Here is a 15381-nt window from a genome sequence, read left to right as displayed (position 1 = left end):
AAAGACGATACATGAAAAAAAGGCAAGGAAGTAGGCATAAGATAGACGATGAAACACCTACTATGCTTCTATCCAGCATTATCTAGAACTCTTCTTAGATATCGAGGAGCTTCGAAATTCCAAGGAATAGTTGAAGTATCAAAATTGGATATCCAGTCGCTCTTATTGATCGCAAAAGTTAACGTCTTGTATGACGAGTATTTCAGCTCAAATTAAACTGAACCTTCATTTGGCATTACTAAGGACAAGTAGGTCTATCTATGGCGTGACAATCGGAGAGTATAAGCTAACTTAAAGAGTTCAATAAGTCACGCTAACAGTGCCGTAAATGTGTAGTGCTGTTCGAAGCTTGCCTCTATTTGCTAATATTTTCGCCTTGCTCTGAAAAATTTCAATTTCCTGTACAATCTCATTCTGATTCTCTGTTGAAACTAATTTATTTGATTGCATTACACATTATAATTACAAACGGTTTGTTGGGCGACTTTCGCGGTATCCAACATAGGTGGACACAAACACTTTCACAAATATGATGCCAACGTACGTAGAAATTCGGATGGCACATTTGCCTCCGCCGTTGCGAGAAAGCAGCCAAAAAGCGACCACAAGCAGCATCGCTTTTCAGCTCTGAGTACCAGCGGCACATCCGGCAGCCGGTTCCACCACGTCCCAACTACACCTCAAGAGAACGTCGATCCGCCACGCTGTTGTGGCATGTTTCGCCTATCTGCTGGTCGTTGCTCGGTTAAGATTTGGTTGCTGGTTTTTGGTGGTTGCGCGCTTCGCAGATTTCCCGCGGTTGCTGATTTTGTGCGCACAACCACAAAACAGGCAACAACAACAACAGGAACAGCAACAACAATCAGCTGCAGCAATCCAATTTGTATGCGAATATTCCACCACAACAACAAACACATCAACACACCGCACAAATCCTGCAGCTTGCCACATACAAACAAACACATGAACTATATATCGGTGATTCAAACGGCACATTTCGTGCCGCATAAATATTATTATATGCATAACTCCCGAAATATTGCCAGTTGCAATGGACCAAAGGTGCGTTTAATGTACATTACTTTAATGAGAATGGATATTTGCCTATATCTAAAGCGACTTTTTGAAGAAGCTGCGAAAACACACGGCAATTCGGTTAAAATTTCATTTGACTTGTCTAATCATACTGCCAACATCTGCCAAAGCAAATAAAAAAAGAAGAGAAAACTTCAACTGAACATAAGCTTAATAGTCAGCCTAGAAATCAATAAAAAGTTTCCATACAAAATTTTGATTTTTCTCAGTCATACATATATATGACCACTATTATGCTATAGTGGTCCGATATCAGCGCTTCTGACAAATGAGCTGCTTCTAGGAGTATTTGAAGAAGAAGCTTGCCTGAGCATTTGCAATCACCATATTATTTACTTTTTAATATTTACTTCAGTTCAAGAGGCCGAATGTCGTCCAGAGCTAGGCATGTCTTCAACCATCTCTCGACCGTCTTTAAAGGCTTTTTACCATTCGTAGGCTTGTGTTTTTGATAAAACTGAATCACCGAGAGCCTTTTCCAACGTTCGCAATGATTCCGCGCACGAAATTTGGTTAGAAATACAAAATGTTAGACAAATTCTTTGTTCGATATTTTTATCCATTGTGGAAATAGCAACCCACTACCGTACAGACTTAAGCAGCTGCTGTAAACAAACTGGTTGATAGATCGCGCTCATATTCGGCACAGTAAATAAGGACAGTCCTACAAAATGAAATACATTTTTTTCATTATCAGTTACTTAATTAGGAAATTAATTACAATTTCCTCTTGCTTATTGGTCCTTATCTTATATCTTTATGCCTTAAGTAGACTAATTGTAAGGATTTTCGAACAACGGACTTTACCGCATATGATTGTTGATGGTATATGAAGTACCTTAATAAAATCCAGGGGATATTTGTTTGGTATTTGGCATGTTAATAGTATATGATATTGCCAAAAATAAATTAAATTGGGTCGATGCTACCCCCGATTATAGCCGAGTTAACAACAACGCGCCAGTCGTTTCTTCTTTTCGCTACGTGGCGCCAATTGGATATTCCAAGCGCAGCCAGGTGCTTCTCCACTTCGTCCTTCCAACGGAGTTGAGGTCTTCCTCTTCCTCTGCTTCCCCCGGCGGGTACTGCGCCAAATACTTTTTCGTCCATTCGTACGACTTGACCTAGCCAGCGTAGCCTCTGTCTTTTAATTCGCTGAACTATGTCAATGTTGTCGTATATCTCGTACAGCTCATCGTTCCATCGAATGCGATATTCGCCGTAGCCAACGCGCAAAGGACCCTAAATCTTTCGCAGAACCTTTCTCTCGAAAACTCGCAACGTCGACTCATCAGTTGTTGTCATCATCCAAGCCTCTGTACCATATAGCAGGATGCGAATAATGAGTGACTATTTGGTCGGTTGTTGATTTGCCGGGTCTAAAGCCGCACTGATAAGGTCCAATCAGTTTGTTGACGGTAGTCTTTAATCGTTCAAACAATACGCTCGATAGAACCTTATATGCGATGTTGAGGAGGCTTATCCCACGGTAGTTGGCGGAGATTGTGGGGTCTCCCTCTTTGTGGATTGGGCAGAGCACACTTAAATTCCAATCGTTGGGCATGCTTTTGTCCGAACATATTTTACAAAGAAGCTGATGCATGCTCTTTATCAGTTCTTCGCCGCCGTGTTTAAATAACTCGGCCGGCAATCCATCGGCCCCCGCCACTTTGTTGTTCTTCAGGCGGGTAATTGCTATTCGAAATTCTTCATGGTCGGGCAATGGAACGTCTGCTCCACGTCATCGATTACGGAATCGGGTTCGCCTTCTCCTGGCGTTTTACGTTCACTGCCATTCAACAGGCTGGAGGAGTGTTCCCTCCATAATTTAAGTATGATCTGGACATCGGTGACTAGATCACCTTTGAGGGTTTTACAGGATATGTACCATATACCACATTCCATATATTAGATATAATGATTTCTTGTTTTTCTAACAAATCTTTTGCAAATTATGTCGGTCAGTGTATGAGTTATATGTTGTATATGTATATATAAAATTGCTTGGATTCCGATCCTCTGATAAAACAATCAACTACACCTCCAGGTATTTCGCTTTAATTCTAGAATGTTCACTTTTATCCAAATTTGGCCTTGCCTTACTTGTTTATTTTTTCAATAGACTCTGTTAAAATTGCGAACAATTCTCCAAACTGGCCTTCACATGACATAATCACCTGAATTATCGTCTATGTTTAGGGTTCTCCAATAACGCAATAATCAGTTCACCAGTCCAAAAGTTAGAGCAGTTTTATTTTAGTATTATCTCCTTTATTGCCAACATTCACAGCAATAAATACAAAATACACACATATGCCACTCAAGAGAATCCGAAAATCCATTGACTGTTTAATAGAATTCGCAAATATCCACCCTCCATTGTGTGGCTTTTTTTTATTGCTCTACCCATAACTACGAAGTCAGTGTGGTATTCTTTATATTCTTCTTTATGCACCAGCTCAACGCACTGTTTAAGGGTTTGTTAGAGAACTAGCGGATTTATTGTTCGAGTGAATACTAACCCTCTTTTTTGTTGTATCATGAAAAGTTTCGTGAAAGGAACGCGCCAAAAGCTTAAATGCTAATTGCAAACCCAAATTTTTAAAAGCAAATAATTTGCCATTATTCTATTAGTTCATTTTCCCAGGAGGCAGTTCTTATTCCTTTAAGCCGTCGCATTCGATTTTAGGTGTCCTTACTTGTTGCAAACTAAAATCCCAAACAATTCGGAAACATTATCGCTGACACCTCACTTTTCACTTTAATTTATTTTATATCTTCTTCAGCTCAAGTGATTGATTGTCATTTGTATAGTTTGCACATTTGCTAGCCCCCACTCACTCTCTCGCTCTCGCAGCGAGCCTGAGCTGCAGCCATTGAAACTTTAATTTAATCAATGCCGCAATGAAACCAATGCCGAAGCTGTGGCAGCATTGTCAGCGAGTGAGCGCGCAGGGACGGGGGGTGAGATGGAATATGAGGTGAGACTTACTTAGAGAAGACTATGTGAAGTAATAATAATATTTCATTTCGTTTGACTCATTGCTTGCATTTCTCTTGCCCGCCGCCGCCGGAGTGTGGATGCCATAGGATGCACACGCTGGTGCGGCTGGCTGACATTCCTGCTGCCGAATTCCATTGTCGAGCAGCCCATAGCGTGAAAATGTCATCGAACAATAGTCACAGATAGTCATCACAGTTAGACCGCTGGGAGCGGGCGAGGTTGGCGGCTATGGTTGAGTTGAATAGCGATGTGGCGGCGAACAAGCGTGGAACAGTTCAATTTAAAAAGTTTGTGGAGCACTAAATCAGCAGAAAAACTTCAAATTTCCATTGTTCAAACTAATACGAGCAGCGGCGAATGGGCTTACACGCTTTTCACTTTTTCACTTTACACTAGCCGAAAGTCAGCCGTAGCGCAGTGCCTTAAAGCTACTTTGCAGCGCATGAAGGACACGGCCGTTATCTGCACCAAACGGTAGTCCGACAGTAGCTGTGTGAAGTTTGCAGCAGCATTTGACACTTTTCAAAAAACCAACAACAACGAAATAGTAGTTGCAGCAAAGTATTAGAATATGTAACAACATTAGTGGCATGATCTCTCTCTCTCTCTCCCTGTGCCGCTTGTACTCCGCTCGATGTTGGCGTTTGTCAAATGTTGGAATGCTGAAAAATAACCTTGCATTCAAAAGTTCATCTTCAATTGAAATAAATTAATTTCTCCTTTTGTTTCATGTCGTCGCAGTGATCCCTTGCACCCAGCTGCCTCACAACTTGAGCATTGCGCTTTAGCATGCCATATTTCTCTTGTGGCAGCCAATGAACGTGCAACACAATCACCGACACCTCACTGGCACGCACCGTGCAAGACAGTGGCGCAAACATGCCCACCACACACACACACACACACGCAAACATTTTAAAGACGAGCACATGTGCATGTGCAGACCGGGTCCGCCTGGCCAGGCGCTGATGCACATTTGAAAGTTTTCACTTTTGTGAAATGTTCATAATTACACTAGAATTGCACTTTAAACTTTTCACTTTTCAACCGAGTGCCACTTGTCTCGGCTCCCCATTCACCTTCGGTACTGTCTGCTAACCCCACAGTTGTCTCAAATGCGTTCACGTATATATATATATATTACAATCTAGATACATATATGTATCTCAATAGACTTGAATATGTATAGGGTTGACTGGCAGCTGAGCATTTATACTTCCATCCGCGCAACACGGAACGTGTCAGTTGCACCGATGCAAATTGCGACATCCCTATGGAAAGCGATTTTGTCTTTTGGCGTTTAGGATTTTTGATTCAAATCAATTTGTTTTAAATTATGATTACTCCTTTATCCCTTCCCTCGCGGAGTGAGAGTCCATTGCGGCAATGGCGTACCTCTGCTATTGACTGGAGCCAATTTGGACTCTCTGTTAGAGAAGCGGTAGAGCTTAGAGTGTTTAAAGGGGCGTAGATGAGCAAATTTCTTGAATGTATGAGGTAGTGTGGGGAGTGAATGATTGGGTTCTTAGAAATAGAGAAAGATTCATGGTTAGAAAAATCAGATGGTGAACGCATGAAGCAACCTCGAAGAAGAGGACTGTCAGGCGATTGTGGCGAAAGTTTTAACGCGCTCGACGGTCCAATTCTAACCGACTGTCTCAGCTTAGCTATGAATTCAATTGTGCGATATGCGAATGTAAGGAATATTGGTTAAAATTAAGGAAGAGGAGTGGATAAGTATTTTCAGCAAAAATAGGAACGAGCCATGGGATCAGGCCTATATAACCTGACGGAGTCGTAAAAGGAGGATGTTACCTCTCTTCGCGGCGTGAGACTCTGTTATCTTCATGAAGAGAATATGTGGGAGTTCTGTTAGATGCGTTCTTTCCTAGGACGCAGGTGCAGTTGGTACCTTAAGCACAAGAGTTTCCTATCCCTGAATAAGAAGATGGGCAATTAGAGTATGCATTTGGCCTGGTTAGGTTTAATGGTCTCCAGGTTTTGATAGTTTGAAAGGAGAGATGGGCAAAAGCTTGTGAAAGTTCATACCGGAATACCTGGAGGCTATCTATAATAAGTGTGACTGTGAGAGATATTTTCAACGCGAGTGGAAAAGTGCTAGGGTTGTTCCTTTCCTGAAGTTCCCTGATAACGTCAGGAGCGATCCTTGTTCTTATCAGAACCTCAGTCTCCTTCCAGTACTTGGAAAAGACGTGGAAAGACTTATGACGGAACGGCTTCTGTAGCTAACGAGGGTATGTGTTCGGATAGGCAGTATGAGTTCAGGAAAGGACACAAGATGAATGATGCACAGTTTTGTGTTCAGAATATTGTTAGGGATAATGTCATTGGTATATTTATTGACTTCAAACTGGGACTACCAAAGCTGGGATCGTGAGATGCAACGACTGAAGAAGCTTGGCTGTCTGGAAATGATTCTTTAGCAGAGCTTTTTTTCGGACACAACGGCTTCTCTAATCGGCATGAATGGGAGTGTGGCTCGTGGCTGCCCGCTGCCATCTGCGGTCCATATCTTTGGAATTTCATAATGGACTCTATGCTCGGACGACTCTGGTTGAAGGACACTCGCGGTGCGGAAGGACAATTTTTTTAAATTGTAAATGTTTTGGATTTAGGTGTAGGGGTGGTCATATCGATGGATGCTGCTTTTGGGCAAATTGTCGCCGGTTCGTGCACCGATTGTCCATGTGAACGAGACAATGAGTAAAAGAATGTGTTTCATTCCACAATTGAGGCCTCAGCCGCCGTACTCTTCGCACTACTTGTATATATTGTGGTTTGTTTGTGGCTTGTGTCCCTTATGGCGTCACAATATGGTGGGAAACCATGGTGGACAGCGATGACGGTCTCGGGTTGCCGAAAACTTCTCACTATGATCCGGATCAGCTAAGTTTCCTTGATTTGATTTCTGGATTTTCGGATCGATCTTGCAGTAGCATGTTGTTTAAAACTAGAATTTCCTAAATTCGGTTGCCAAATACACAGTTTCTCTAACAAATAATTTCTGCAAAACCAAACAAACTTTTTAATCACCTTTGCAAGTTTTCCTTTTTCCTTCTCTCGACCCAACCAGCGTCCCTCTTTTAATCAACTAACTCGGCAGCTACCGTCACCAATTCGAAGCAGCAGCTAATTTAAGTGATTTAGAGAGCTAAATGCTTTTAGTCTCATTTTCATTTTGAATACTGATTAAAGCTAGACCACGCGGTTGTGTCACATCTAGGACGTAAACATTTCATATTATGAGCTGACGTTTATTTTCAATTTTAATGCAAATAAATATTTTTTATTTACTACGAAATTGCTGACATTTCGCAGCGCCAGCAACAGCACAGCCAACAACTTATTCAATGAGTTTTTTTTTTAAAGGCCCGAAAGCAAGCATGAGCACTTCTTTCCCATTTGTGGGAACGCTGCCTCAAATGCCCACCATTTCATTTGTATGCGAGTCTGGGCCAAATGAAGTCTTAGGTGTTTTCATCTACTTATGTATGTATGTATGAATGTGTGCGCAGGTATGCATGGAGGCCCAAGTCATTGTAACAAATAAGAAAATATTCCGCTGAAATGCGAGAGTAAGCGAAATGCGTGAAAGTGGCAAAATTCAATGTCGACGCGCTGGAAAAATTAAAATGCGGTTGCACGTCGTTCCACCACTTAACGCTGTTGCCGGAGGAAGGGCGCGTGATTATTACAAATACGCCCAGCTCCAATCCCTTCATGTCGCTCTTAAATGGTGGACTGGGTGCCACCCATTTTTAAAGCTCATTGCGGCGTTGAGTTGCCTTCTCAGTCATGCGGCCTCTTCATACCGCGCGTGAAGCTGCCGCTTATGCGAGAGTATATAAGCACACATTTATAAGAAAATGTCTTAACATATCTGGTTGTGGTACAAACATATATTCGCGCTGAATTTTTTATGGCGGGCTTATTTTTTGCTAACTTGGCTCATCTGCATTTTATGTCGCTAAGTATTATCATTTTTTTCGCATTTCATTTTGTTTTTTATATTCTCAAGAATTGCTTTACCCATTTAAAGCCAGCCACACTGTAAATTTGAGTTTAAATCTGATTATTTCAACACTGGTATCAAATTATTTCGGGGTAACACTAGTCGGCATTAATCCCCGTTTGTATATATTTTTATACCTTAGACAGGGAATATTAAGTTTGCCCCGAAATATGTAACACACAGAAAAAAACGTTGGAGACCATATAAAATACATACATACATATATCAGCATCAGCATAACATAGTCCATTTAGTCATGTCCGTCTACCTATCCGTCCGTCAACTAGTCCGCGAATTAGACCCTCAATTTTTGAGCAATCGTTCTGAAATTTTGCATAAGCCCTTCCATTCAGGAATCTACAACGTTTTTGGTGTCTAGAAAAGCAATAGAACACTAAAATCGCAAAGTAAGACAAATATGGGGTAGTCGAAAAAGTCTTTTCGTATTTCTAATCAAAGTTCAACTTATTTTTTTATATTTATAATGAACTTTAATTAACCAAATATGTACCATTTTTGTCGACCACTTTTTCCGCTAGAGACATTATTCCAACAGTGTAAAAGTTTTCTGGTTTCTCGCGAAAAACTGCGACAAGTAACTTTCACAAGCTTCCATTGAAGCCAACTTTAATCCATTAAGGGAGTTCTGCAACGACCGAAACAAATGGTGGTCCGATGGTGCAAGGTCAGAGCTATATGGTGGATGCATCAAAACTTCCCAGCCAAGCTCTACCAGTTTTTTCCGAGTCATCAAAGATGTGTGTGGTCTAGCGTTGTTCTGATGGAAGACGAAGCCCTTTCTGTTGTTAAGTTCTGAACGTTTTTTTCGATTGCTTGCTTCAATCTTCAATCTCATCAGTTGTTGGCAGTAAAATGTAGAATCAATCGCTCGACCAGGCTGGAGCAGCTTATAGTTGATGATTCCTGTCCAATACCACCAAGTACTCAGCATAACCTTTCGAGGCGTCAATCCTGGCTTTGCGGCCATTTGTTGAGCTTCCCCACGCTTCGTCGTGATCTTTTTCGGACATTATTGTCATATTTGATCCACTTTTTGTCTTCTGCTACCATTCGCTTCAGAAATGGTTCGATTTCATTTCCTTTCCGCAAAGAATCGCAGATGTTAATTCGATTCATTAAATTTTTCATAGACAAACATCGAGCTTCTTTTTGTAGCCAGCCTTTTTTAAATGGTTCAAAGCTATTTAATGATTAATGCTAAGGTCCTTAGCTATGTCATTGCTGCTTATGTGACGGTCCTGGTCAATCTTTTTTATCATTTCATCGACTTTTTCAGTGATGGGTCGACCAACGCGAGGTGTAGCTTTCACTTCGAAATTTCCAGAACGGAAGCTAGCGAACCTTTGTTGTGCTACACAAACTGATACAATATCGTCTTCGTAAACTTCACAAATTTGATTGCTGACTTGCGTGGCATTCTTCCCTTTTTAGGCAAAAATTTCAAAATAAAGCGAATTTCTTCATTATTTTCGCTCATTTTTGAACAGCTGTAACTTCTTTTCAACTTCCCCGAATTTAATTTTTTGATCAAATCTCACCTTTCCAATACTAGTATATTGTTTGATACAATGTACTGCAACGACATATATTGAAAAAAAATACGAAAAGACTTTTTCTACTACCCAAAATTTCACCAAAACTTAACCAGTTAATAACATTAGCAAATATTATACCGACAATGGGTCACACTCATACATCCTATATGTCCATGTTTCAATTATTCTCCACTCTCCACTTTAAACGTTTTAGCTTAGATTTTCCCTACTTCTTTTCGCACCACACTAAAACCGAAGACACCAAAGATATGGCCATAAGATTCGAATTGTTGCTGACACTTTTGGTTATGCGCCCTTCTCTAGTTCCTTTTTTCACAGCTGCTTGCGGTTGCTACTTCTGCCATAAAATGGTTCTCATGGCATTTATATAGCGCTTAATAACTCCGTTATGGTGTATGGTTATTTTTGTTGTTTTTTTTTTCTCTGCGTAGCGAACATACATAGAAGCTGTTATTATCTCCGAAGCGCTGCAGTGACTTACTGAAATTTGTAGTTATCATCATTTTTCACTCAAAAGCAATGAGAAGCTGCTTCTTATTAAGTGGCTTTTATCTATTTGTCTTATACTCTCGCAACATGTTAAAGAGAGTACAATACTTTTGTAAACCAACACTGTTTGTGGTTCCCTAAAAATATCGACATTAATCGAAAAATACATAACTCATAAACTAATTAAATAATAACCGAAAATGTCTAGAAAACATTCCGGTGGTATTGAATACTACAATATGGAAATCGGCTAAAACTCACCACCAATAAATCTAAGTTGGATTTTGTCGCTAATCTCTCAGCATTGTGGGGGATCACTATTAATCTCTTATGTACAGTCCTTTGTGATTCCAAACGAATTTTGAACCGATCGGACAGTGTCCAGTTAGAAGTCATACCACCATTGAAAGATTGACCTTGCTGAGAGCGCAGAGTTTACTGAACCTCCTACGATATACCCTGAACCTTGCGGCTTGGTATTCGACCAGCGCTTGTTGATTCGACCAATAGCCCAGTAGTGAACCACAAGAAGCCAAAGGAGCTCCTACTCGTTCCCATTCCGCAGTTATTGAGACAGCAGTGCTAGGACACTAAAATTTTCTGGAAAGTGAAATCTTTTAGGGCTACATTCTACAAGTCAATCATTATCTTCATCCTGCCATATTGTGCAGAGGCATTGACGATGCCAACATGAATCGACGTTACGAGTTCAGGTAATAGTTTTTATTATCAGTCGAAATTGTGATTGCGAAAATAGTTATTCAGATTCAATAATTCGACTTTTAAGACCCCATTTTGTCGCACTTTGTCAGTTTTAGAACGTAGGTATTTTACTGTATATTTCCACCCGAATTCAGTGTTTCCTTACTCGTACAACTTTTGCTGCAAACCATTTTGAAATAATTTTTAAAATGTTCAGCTCAGCTTTTCTTAATCCGCCGAATTAGTTGTATGACTAATTGACTAAAATAAGAAAAAACGTTGGCTTCGACTGCACCGAAGCAATAATACCCTTCACAGATGCCTTTCTTATAGCACACAATCTTTGATTTTGATCGCTCAAACTATAGTGGTCTAACATAGGTGGTTCCGACAAATGAGCCGCTTATTGGAGAGAAAAAGCTGTTTGCAAAATTTCAGATTGATAACTCAAAAACTCGCGTATTCGCAGGTGGACAGACAGACGAACATAGCACGACTCAGCTCGTCATGCCGATTATTTACTATTTTATATGGTCTCCGACGTTTCCATCTAGATGTCACAGATTTGGTGAAAACTAAATATATATACATATGTATACACCCTGTCCTTGGTATAAGAAATAAGAATTATTATTATCTTCACAACATTTTGTTGGCCTCTGTTGTATAGACTACCGTATACAAAAAAGTTTTCTGAAAATTATAATAATTTTAATCCATATACTCATGTCTTTACTAGGAGCAGTCGAGCATCTTCCACGTCATGGTCCGTTGATGCAGTTCTGTTTAGGTTTAAATATAATTTTTTGATTTCTCTCCACTAAAGTATCAACTCAATATCAGAGGGAAAACAGCTCCGCTGCTAGCTGTCTTCGATTCGCCATTTCTCTGCTCGCTTCGGCTTTTTGTCAATAAAATTACATGTAAAAGCAAACACAGAGTTATGGAGTTGACTTCGTATAACAGAGTACTCGGTTACCTCACTAAAACTACCCGCTCGGCTATACTACCCGCTATCTTCAAGATTGCCATTTTTTTTTTTTTTTTTGAATATTTCAGATCAATTTTGCTAACGTGAATGTTTCAAATAACAAATGTAAATTCAAATTTATTGTTTTCTTGTACCATTTTTAAAACTTAAGACTTATAATCAATTATAGTAATTTATGGTAAGAAAAACTAACGGGTTACTGAAGCATTTTTTTGACGCTGCAAAAATAATTACTCCACTAAAAACGAATCATAAACCTCTGCATACAACATGCGTGAAAAGCCATGTTAGCACAGAGTTGTACCACAAGAGCTGACCGTTTGTTTGAGCATCTGGTATAGCTTTTCCATACGCTACTCTCATACGTTTGGCGAATCGAAGACGGCTGCTTACTATTTCCATACTCGTATATTTCTAGCACTTATTAATTGTATGTCTATAATTAAGTAAATTAAACGTTGTTAGGTCAAGTTCTACTTACTTTAGGATGTGCTCTGCGGGGAAAAGCTACCTTTGGGTCGATCTGCAAATGTAAAAAGAGGAAAAATATAGTTGTTTTATGCAGTGTTAATGAGCGTTTCTTAAATAAAGATAGAAAAATATATGTAATTAAGAAGTAAGTTCCAACTGAACCAAATACTACTGTCGACAATTTGGGAAATATAAAATGTCATATTCATAAAACCGAGTTGAAGAAGTAAGAAGGTATTTCTATCATATGTAGTTGCCGCCTATGCAAGTTATATTAGCTAAAACTGCAGCAATGCTTAGAGCAAGGCACCAGGGAGACAATGGAGCATCTTTTGTGCACTTGTCCCGCATTGGTAAGACTACGCTGTAAATATCTGGGTATCGATAGTGAGGTCGCAGACCCTGTTAAAATTCGAGTCAAGCGCAGGCATCCTAGCAAAACTGGTATACTGGCTTAGTGGCCTACCAGTTTAACTTAACCTAACCTATATTAGACAAACTATCCCTAATTGCAAAAATTTTTTATATGAGAATTAGCCATATAAGGTTTTGATTCTAAAAAAATTCACAGAACATACATATTCAATTTAATAGTATGGTCCTTCGGCTAAATCTAAATCGTCCGAGCATAGTTGTTTCTATAACCTAATGAACGAAGATAAAGATTAGAAGGTGGAAGATTATCTTGCTAGCGCCGAAAATAAGAACTTCTCGAACTCTTTTTTATTTATTTTACTGAGCGACTTTTAATAACATCACTAAATTGTGGAAGAAGTCAGAGATGAACGTAATGGGAAAGATATTGAAATAACCTCATAATATCCAACACCAACAGTCAGTGCTCATTCATTTCACTCTCACGCATCGTGTTCACAGTCATAGCTCTGAATATTTATGAAACATATTTTATTTGTGATCTATTGCCTACTATGATTCTCCCTCGACAAACACGTATAATTATACTAGAGGTCCACGATATAACGACCATACGGCCCTTGGGGTGTTCGTGGAAAAGTTCAATGAAGCCATACCAAATGGAAACGGCCATTGAGGCATTCGTGGAAAATGTTCAATAATATATACGTTGGTACATACACATAGATATACTACATATATTCGTTATAAAGACCAAATAAAGAACAACTCAACTTCATTTGATTTTTGTACCTGGAGTAAACTAGAACAACAAAACAATGAGCCGGTTAGGAAGACAAATACGAATAAAAATTGCACTCTGTAGTTCTTTCATTATGCCCGTTCTATTACACAGCGCAGAAAACATGGACGATGACAAACCGCGACAAGAAAGCACTTCGAGAATTGGAGAAAACTGTTCTATGCAAGGTATTTGAAGCCGGCCGCAAGAGCGATGAATATCGAAGAAGATAAAACCACGAACTCCATAAGCTCTACGACGGCATGAATATAGTTAAACGCATAAAATTCCAACGAATGAGCTGGTTGGGCCAAGTTATACGCATGAATGTCGATGCTCCAGCGATTCAAAACTTATAGGAGGATAAAGGAAGCAAAAGCGTTTACGCGCCCAATGGAAGGACCGAGTCCATAGCGCCCTAACTGCACTTGGAATGTACAAATAGCGTAACCTGGCCAAGAATAGAGGCAACCGGCGATGTTCAGGGCTCTTGGCCCAGATCAACCGACATTTGTAATGGCCAAAAAAGAAGAAGATTACGAGAAATCAGGAATTTTTAAAATAACATCAAAAACTCTTCTCATTTTGTTATCCCAACAACTTGGTTTAAACATGGCCTTAATTTTGTTCCACCAACAAATTGGTCTAAATATGGCCTAACCTAGTAACAATTAACTGTTATTATAATGATTTTCATTTCCCTTTCTTAGTTGAGGAATTTTACTTAATTTCAAGATGGAAAAGGAAATGGAATAAAATTAAAAAGATGAAAACTCAGGAAAAACAGTTGCTTATCAGCCGAAAATGCTGAGCAAGCGGCTTGCGTGGGTTTAACAAGCCAGTTTGAAATAATTAAAAATCATAAAACTTCTAATTTTTTTTTATTATGCATAGAAATGTATTTATCTGTAAGTGTATATATGTAAACGATGTGCTAATCCAACCACGAAAACAGAGGTTTCGGCTCATTTCCACGTCGGACGCTACTTTAAGACGCCGCGGCATGATGTTGCATAAATGAACAAGATTTTGTCGCCAATTGCCAATTCAATTTGAACTGCAAGGCTCCGCTTATCAGTGCGAAGGTCTTCGTGTCCTTGAAACGACAGCGAAGTAAATTAAAAGCAGCAATAGTAAATTATATGCTTCGACTGGGTGCCAAACATCTAGAGCTTTGTGTATACACAGATCCATAATATGGATTCTATATTTAGTATAGTATTGGGGAAGTGAAATTGTATTGCAACAATAACAAATATAAATTGAAATATTGTCGAATAAAAAAAAATCAGAGAACGCGCTGTTGACAAACAAACGCAATGCGTGGTGCAAGTCAGTCAGGCTGGGAGCGAGGGTGGCATAGTAGCGCTCACACAGGTAGAACGCCAAAGCTCAATTGCAACTGGACGATTATTTCCTGCCAGATTCGAGCAACAGCGAAATCGATTTCGAGATTAAAGCTAAAACTAATCAGCGTTGAGTGGGCGCGACGCACACACGTACAACAACACATTTTGTATATACATATGTACATTGAACTAAAATGGAGAGAGGTTGGGAAAGACAGACCACGTTTCTAGGCTTGATATCCCGAATGACGGCCAACTGGCCAATGAGCCGACCACTAAGCTGAAATGAGTATGATGTAAACGTACACTGAAAAAAATTATTTTGAACAGTATATACATCAATGCTGATGTAAAGTTGTCAGATGTGGAAGAAATGTTATTAAGAAATAGAACTTTCAAGCTGAATGCTTTGAATATTCGTTTCTAACATAAAAAAATTTTACATTGAAGCACCAATTCACAGATAGCGGAGAGTTCGATAACAGTAAGGTTAGATTAGGTTAGGTTAAGACGT

At 39.5% G+C, this 15381-nt stretch overlaps 1 protein-coding gene across 9 annotated transcripts in view; it reads right to left on the bottom strand.

Moving 5' to 3' along the window:
• The window catches only part of LOC120779091 (RNA-binding protein Musashi homolog Rbp6), a 463019-nt gene that overhangs the window by 283164 nt on the left and 164474 nt on the right, over positions 1–15381 (bottom strand). For all 9 annotated transcript variants that reach the window (XR_005705606.1, XM_040111247.1, XM_040111248.1 and 6 more), the window contains one exon: positions 12373–12414. Coding sequence is in view for 8 of the 9 variants with exons in the window: in XM_040111247.1 (XP_039967181.1) it covers positions 12373–12414 (42 nt within the window). In the remaining variant the exon portion in view is untranslated. The remainder of the gene's footprint in view (positions 1–12372; positions 12415–15381) is intronic.

This window comes from Bactrocera tryoni, chromosome 5 (genome assembly GCF_016617805.1).
Source record: "Bactrocera tryoni isolate S06 chromosome 5, CSIRO_BtryS06_freeze2, whole genome shotgun sequence".
NCBI lineage: Eukaryota > Metazoa > Arthropoda > Insecta > Diptera > Tephritidae > Bactrocera > Bactrocera tryoni.
This window is presented reverse-complemented; position numbering and strand designations above follow the sequence as displayed.